Raw genomic sequence first — 7,611 nt, 5'->3', positions numbered from 1 at the left:
TTTTCAATATTGTTTCAGGGACTCCCAGAGCACTTGTAACTTTTGCTGCCTGGATGAGTTTGTGCTTCATGTTTTTATTTAACGTGAGTGCTTGCAGCTCGTGTTCGATTATTTGAAAAGGCTAATCCGCAACTTCAAGTGGTTCCACTTCAATCTTAACACTCCTGATCTTTGGCTGTGGAGTGGGGGCGGGCAAATCGGAGGCCATCGCGTTGGTCCGCTCCTGGTCAAAGCGGCCATCTGTAGGTCTAGGAAAATTGCTCTGGCTGGTTGCCTGCCTCTCTTTCACGGTTTTGTTCATGCCTGTGTGGTCCTGGAGCTTGCTGTGGCTACAGTAACGCTCGAGGCTTTCCGCGACTAGCGGGCAATGCGTAGGGTGCAGAGAAGATAATCAATAACCACAACCACATTAAGATTTAATCATTTCTGTAATGTCACTATTATGCACAGATATGTCATATTTGTGGTGCATTTGATATTTTAAGGTTTCGGGTTTGGTGACACAGGAAATGTCAGCCCTACAGATCAACCAAAAAAGATTGAAAAGGTTATTTGGAAATGACATTCAGAACTAATACACTGCCTAAAAGGCCAATGAATTCCCAATTAGGGGCTGCTCAGCTGCAAGATCTGGATGTGGAAAAGGCGCGACGCATACCAGCTTCAATGAGGATGACGTTCGTGAAGTCTCCATAAAATGGGCATTGAAGGAGCTGCAGCCAGCTAAAGCCAGTGGTGGGAGGAGGGAAGTAACAGCAAGAAGCCAAGGGGAGGGGGAAAATGGTAAACGGGAGTTGCATCTCATCTTCTGTCCTGTCCGGGCTGCGGGAACTTGACTCTCCTCCTCTTCTGGCGCCGAGCTCAGTCTGATGACCAGGAGTCCCGAGTGAGCAGCTCCCTTTGCCTGGCTCCATACCCGAGCCGAGAGCAGTCCCTTCACCCCGACTGCAGCAGCGAGCCTCTCTCTTCTTCCCCCCACCACCACCACCACATCCTCACTCCAGCCGGGGAGGCGGCCATGTGCCAGGGGTCCGGCTCCCCGTGCGCCCCGGGGCCGGGCTGGGCACAGAAAGGGTTGGGGCTTGGATTCTCCCTGGCCGGGAGCCCGGCGCTCTGAGGCCGCTCCGCTCCAATCACCCCGCCTCGGGTGGGCTACAGCCGGGGGAAGGGGCTCGCTGTCTGGAAGCCCCTTTCCCCTTCCCCCGCAAGGTCCGGCCATGGACTACATCTTCCCCAAGAGGAAGCTTCTAAAGACGTTGCTGAGCCTTTCCCTGATCTTCGCCGCGGTGGCCCTGCTCCAGAAGCTGAAGCTGGGGGACGGAGTGAGCCCGGGGCTCCGGGAGGCCGGGGGCGGCAGGCTGGAGCCGGGCTGGCTGGAAGCCGAGAGCAGTTTCTACCGGAGCGGCGGTAACGGCAGCAGCGGGGGCCCGGGGACGGCGGAGGAGGCAGTGGTGGGCCCGGGGGCCGGGGGCTCGGGTAATGTCAGCACCCCGCCGGCCTGGGAGGTAACGGTGACCAAGTGCAACCCGAACGGCTCGGTGCGGAGCCTGGGCTGGTTCTCGGGGCTGGACAGCCGCTTCCAGCAGTACGTCTTGTACCGACACTGCCGCTACTTCCCGCTCCTGCTCAACCACCCCGAGAAATGCGCGGCGCCCACCCACCTGCTCATCGTCGTCAAGTCGGTCATCGAGCAGCACGACCGGCGGGCGGCCGTCAGGAAAACCTGGGGCCGGGAGCGCAGCCTGGGCGGCCGCAGCATCAGGACCGTCTTTCTGCTGGGCGCGCCGGCCGCCGGCAAAGACCGCCGCAACCTGCAGAAGCTTCTGGAATACGAGGACCAGCTGTTCGGCGACATCCTGCAGTGGGACTTCATGGACACCTTCTTCAACCTGACCCTCAAGGAGGTCAACTTCCTCAAGTGGTTCGACATCTACTGCCGCCAAACCCAGTTCATCTTCAAGGGCGACGACGACGTCTTCGTCAACACCGAGAACCTTCTGGAATTCCTGGCCTCGCAGAGCGAGGGGCTGACGCGCGATAACTTGTTTGTGGGGGACATCATCTCCCGCGCCTTGCCCATCCGGAACCACCAGAGCAAGTACTTCATCCCCAAGCAGCTGCACGACCAGCCCTACCCGCCGTACGCCGGCGGCGGCGGCTTCATCATGGCCTCAGCCTTGGCCAGGCGGCTGGTGACCGCCTCCGAGGGCATCGAGCTTTACCCCATCGACGACGTCTACCTGGGCATGTGCCTGCAGAAGGTCGGCGTCCAGCCGCAGTTGCACTACGCCTTCAGGACGTTTGGGATAGTCAAGCGCCGGATGAGCCCCATGAACAGCGACCCTTGCTTCTACAAAAACCTGCTGGTCATCCACAAACTCAGCCCCGAGGGTCTGCTGCAGATGTGGGACACCGTCCACAACACGACTCTGATTTGTGCCAAGAAATTTTTCGTAAATTTAAATCAGTAATCCTGTGCGGAGTGACTAAATGACGTGCTCATGTACAATAGAAATGTGTAGGTACTTCTGATGGAATGAACCTTTTGAGCCGGTGAAATTTGCTCGGTGTACTGAAGAGACCTCTCCTATTCAGAATGGCACCGATATTAAGCATTAGCGGGATAAGCTGAGTTAAGGTACTTTATAGAATAGACTTTTAAAACTGCTGCATTTTAACACGGACTACAGTGTTTAATCTCTTATATATGAAGTTGCACTCTCCTCACTACATGTGGCTCCAGGTGCTTTTACGAAGGGGTAACTGTCTCTGTAATTTCTTTGTTCACTGGTTTAAGTATATGGATCCACAAGTGACTTTGTGATTCAGATACATTTCAAAGAGTTGGGGTAGCAACTTTTTTTTTCCTTCTCCCTCTCCTGGAGGTAGTCTTGCTTGGTATAGGGATGAGATTTACCCTCTGGTAAACATGTCCAAGTAGCTTTTTCATGTCACGGTGGAGTAACAGCCTGTCAAAACCTGCAGAGTCCAATAAAGATCAGAGGGGAAGCAGGGGCTGCGAGCCAATTATGGTGCCCACCTATTCTGCACTGCTGATGGGACCTGCTGACTTTACAGATGAGATGGTAGATGCCACCTTTCTGGTCTGTGATTCAGCTATCCACTGGGTAATATTTGGTGATGGGGGGGGGGGGGCATTAATTCATTAGAAAAGAAAAATCTGGCATGGACACTAATGACTAAAATGCAGTACAGCAGAAGGGATATGGCAAATTTAACCTTACCTTTTACAAAGGTACCCTTTACAAAACATTTAAGAAAAAATCTTTTGTCTTCACTGCCCCTCCCCCCACAAACCCCTGCCAACAAAAACCTCAAACTGGCATAAGGAAGGAAAAAAGCATAAAAGCGACTCAAACTTGAATAAGCCAGTTCTGTGAGCTCCTCGTGAGTGACTGCAACAAACTTGGAAAGCTGTTAGTGAAGTGCTAGTACAAATTATTCCCCCCTCCCTTCTCCCCCCTAAACCAAATAAGTGATCTGTGGCTTTTGAGCTGATCTCCAGAAGTTAATAAACAGCAGGACTGAATTTCTGGGGCATCTAACCCTGGTATTGGGGAGCTGGGAAATCCAAAGTAGCACCTTGATGCTTCGTTTCAGCTGTCTGGCTGCAGTATACCATTGCTTTTAGGCAACTGGCATTTGGTGTTATGGGCCCCACTTCAAGTAGGCATTCTTGGCATTGGATGCACTGGTGGTGACTGCCAAGATTTTCTGATGGGTGATGGAAACAGCCAGATGACTTTTGCAAGAAGTGATGCTCTTAACCTCTGGCAGAATGTAGTGCCGATTTAAAAACAAATGGTGAAGATCTGACAGTCGTAGGCTCAGCCTTAATTGTACTGCTGATGTATAACCCTAACCGGCCCAGGGCTATACAAATATCTAATGTAAATTTTGGCCATATGTGTTTACAGTGTGATTGAATAATGGAAAAAATTAAATGAGAAAGGAATTTCCTTTTTGTGTACCTTTTTAATCATTAAGGCAACCCTAGTTTCTGAATTATCTGTCAGCAATTCAAACTCCTGTTTGAGCTTTGGAAACTTTTAATTCTAAGTAATCATTGTCAATGTACAAAATATCCTTCCAGATATTAATATATTCAATTAAAAGTTAAGATGTGAAGTACTCAAGAGGTTAACATTATATAAGATGTCCCTCCCGTCTGATTAGTCAGGACCACCATTTTCTGCCTAACTTGCTTCAGTTGCTGCTCAGTGGTCCTGATGAAGGAGTTGCGGAATTGCTGAGGTGCATGGTATTTAATATTGCTGCCTCCCTCCCTCATGTCTCCATCCCCACAAATAAAACTGCTTTTTATGAAGTACACCATGTTGAGGCAAGTGAGTTGGAATGTCAGTGGTGGGATTTAACTCCATGATCTCTAGCCTACGGTTGAAGCACTGCCTGAACGACTAGTCCTTTCAAAATGTCAACTAACATGGGGGAGGGGGTGGGAAAGAACAGGCGACAGTGGCTGGTGTGTGCTGTAGAAAAGTGTCCCCTACTTATACATGCATAACTTTTTTAAAAAATCTTAATATTTAAAACCAATTGTGTCTTATGAAATCTAGATTTGTTTTTGACAAAATTGGAAATGTGTATGGAACTTTTTGTTTTGGTAGAGGTTAACTTTGATATTGGGAAATGATTTTGCCAAAATGATCAAATTGAATATGTACATTGAAATATAACTAATAAAAGGTCTAAGTGATTTTTTTCTTTACATTGTTAGCTGTATTTCTCGTGTGTGTGTGTTTTGCAGGTTAATGACTTTTACAGCTTTTTTTATGTATTGGTCTTGTGAAATGATTAAATATCAGAAAGCAACAGTCAGTATAATGGTCTGTAAATCTGACTAACAATATAGATGTTTTATGTTTATGTGGACAGTTTATTCGTATCAATTATACGATTATTTGTTCCCTGGACTGAACTTTATCTTAGTTTCTAAGTGGTAATTTGTGCTGCAGCTGTCTAATGTCCCACATCCATTAGTGATGAAGTTTTTTTTTTTGAAATGTAAAAATTGGAACAGGAGTGCTTTGCCACCTGGTGCAGTAAGAACCCTAGAGAGTTTGAGGTTTAATCTCTGGTCAGAGTTGGCTGGCTTTGGTGAAGAGGAGTTGAGGTGGGCAGGAAACAATGGGCTCAGGTGCCTGCTATGGATTACTGTTTAGTGACCCTTGCTGTGAGAGGTACATGTGGAATAGTACAAGCAGAGATGTGTTCTCATAATTCTCTTGCTGGGGCATTGGCAAAGGCTTTGACAGGCTGGCTGCCGGCCCACCCTTTCCGCTGTGGATAGTGCCTGGCAGAGAGACCTCGGGCGGCTTAGGAAAATAAAACCCTTGCAAATAAATACAGGCCAAGCTAATCCTGGACTGTCTGCTACCCTGACTGTGTAGTGTCTTCAAAGTCTAGAATGTTAGATTCCGAGACCTGGCTGGCACTGGTATTGGCACCATTCTGGCTGTAGACCATTCAAGATGATGATCTGTAATTCAGTACATAAACCAAGCTTTAGTTAAAATAAAAATTTAGGTGTAGTTAACGATGGAAGGTAAAATGTTAAATCTTTTTGTTTTAAGTCTGCTTATTCTTTGTGCCTCTGCCAGTGACCAATAGTGCATAGAATGTGGTAGCCAATTTGCACACAGCATGGTCCCACAAACAACAATGTGATAATGACCAGATAGTCAGTCAGTTTTAGTGATGTTGGTTGAAGGATAAATACTGGCCAGGACACCAGTTAGAGCTCCCCTGCTCTTTGAGATAATGCCATAGTATTTTTTATGCCCACCTGAGAGGGCAGACCAGGCCTGGGTTTAACATTATATATGAAAGACAGTAACTCCTGGCACTGAAGAAGTGCTACACTAATGCACGGGAGTGCCAGCCTAGATGCTTTGTGCCAGAGTCTCTAGAGTGGGACTTGAACCCCCACCTTCCTGACTTGGGAGGCACGAGTACTACCAACTGAAGCCAGAGCTGCTGATGCCTTGGCGGCTGCTTTGATGAAGGGCCATGCTTCTCTGCTTTTTAAAACCCCTGATCCCTTTTTAAAAATCTATGTTGTAAGGACCAACTGTCAAATTAATCACGGGGAATAGAGGTATTGTACAACTTGTAACTTTAATATTCACCACAATTTCCCAACGGTACTGCAATGGCTAGTTAGATAAGTGTGATTGCTAATTCCTTCACTGATCAACTGTCAGTGGTTTTTAGTGTCATCATGCATATACAGGCCGTTGGCTACAAGCACCAATGCTCAGCAGCTGCCTTCAGCACAAACAAATTCAAACCTGGATCTCTAGAAAGGCATCAGTGTTTAGCTTTTCAGAATAGCAATTGTATTATCTTTTTTTAAAGTACTTAAGTTCTCTGGCACCACCAGTTTGCTGTGTGTTTTCCACCACCACCACCACCCCCTCAATGCTAAGAAGACTCTGCCATTTTCGGTGTATATTTTAAGTTTGGATCAGTTAGGCAGGAAAGTTTCACTTTCTGGCTGCAAATACCATAAAATACTGTGCTTTTTTCCACAGTGTGGTCCAAGAGTGCCTCCTGTTCAGGTCCCACATGACAAAATATTGGCTACCTCCTTATGGTCTGTCCAGTTAATGTGCTTAATTATCTTTTTTAGTACCTGCTTTCAAAAAAAAAATGAATGAATTTGGGATGGGGCCAAAATGTGTGAATGAGCCCCTTTCTCTCTGCTGAGCCTTGCCATTACACCAAAGGATGTGGATTTGTATCTAGGGAGACCCTGTGAGAAAGTTTCTATGAAAGGTTTACATAATTCATTAACAAAAGAGACTTTCACCTGGGAAGGTCATAGGGGGGTGGGGGTGATGAGGGCACAATCAAGAGAACAAAATCCTGATAGTTATCGTAAATGCAATTTACAACAATTCAACATGTAAATTGTAGCATTTTATCTTTCATAGTACCCCCTTTTATGAAAAAAATCAAGTTTTTATTAATCAAATCTGTAAAATTTCTGAAGGATTATAAACTGCAAGATCCAATTCCACAGACCTCACTTTGGAAACCAATCTCAGCAATGCTGTGGGGACAGGGATCTATTAACACAATTCTGCTTACAAATCAGAAATCCCTTTTAATTTGGTTATTCCTTGCCTTCACTTGTGAAGAGGAGCAAGTCATCTTTCTCTTTCCCCCTATTCTTGAGCCTTTTCCCCTCCTTGGAGAGATGGGGGAAATGTTGACAGCCAATGTGAAGCATAAACTTTTTTTTTCAAAGAACAATGGGTGAACCTGTGGAATTCTATTCCTCAAACACCAGTTTTAAAAATCTCACCATAGTGCATTTGATTTGTTTGCCCGCTCTGAATCAATGGCCCTGCACAGAACACATCCTGCTCCAAGGATCACAGTTACAAATGCCAAGTCTACCCAATGTCATGTGGGCATAGGCATGATATTGCTGGGACTTGGGAGATGCAATTTCTAATATTTACCGTGATCTTTTGCAGCCTAAAGGTATTGGTGTTTGCCCATTGCTGTATTAAAATTTACTGAGTCAATATTATTCGTGGTGTGGTAAAAGTTTGATACCAA

The 7,611-nt window shown here is 46.6% G+C and overlaps 1 protein-coding gene across 1 annotated transcript; it reads left to right on the top strand.

The window, feature by feature from the left end:
* The first annotated feature begins 503 nt into the window (after window positions 1-503).
* Window positions 504-4,750, top strand: b3gnt7l (UDP-GlcNAc:betaGal beta-1,3-N-acetylglucosaminyltransferase 7, like). The gene has a single exon (XM_068017528.1). It carries the CDS (start codon window positions 1,218-1,220, stop codon window positions 2,469-2,471), a length of 1,254 nt encoding a protein of 417 aa, XP_067873629.1. The 5' UTR covers window positions 504-1,217; the 3' UTR covers window positions 2,472-4,750.
* Window positions 4,751-7,611: the final 2,861 nt, after the last annotated feature.

The sequence above is a fragment of the Heterodontus francisci genome, chromosome 37 (genome assembly GCF_036365525.1).
Source record: "Heterodontus francisci isolate sHetFra1 chromosome 37, sHetFra1.hap1, whole genome shotgun sequence".
Classification (NCBI taxonomy): domain Eukaryota; kingdom Metazoa; phylum Chordata; class Chondrichthyes; order Heterodontiformes; family Heterodontidae; genus Heterodontus; species Heterodontus francisci.
This window is presented reverse-complemented; position numbering and strand designations above follow the sequence as displayed.

Bases quoted from the DNA above. Each gene is read 5' to 3' on its own strand.
- b3gnt7l (XM_068017528.1), top strand. From the start codon at position 1,218: ATGGACTACATCTTCCCCAAGAGGAAGCTTCTAAAGACGTTGCTGAGC.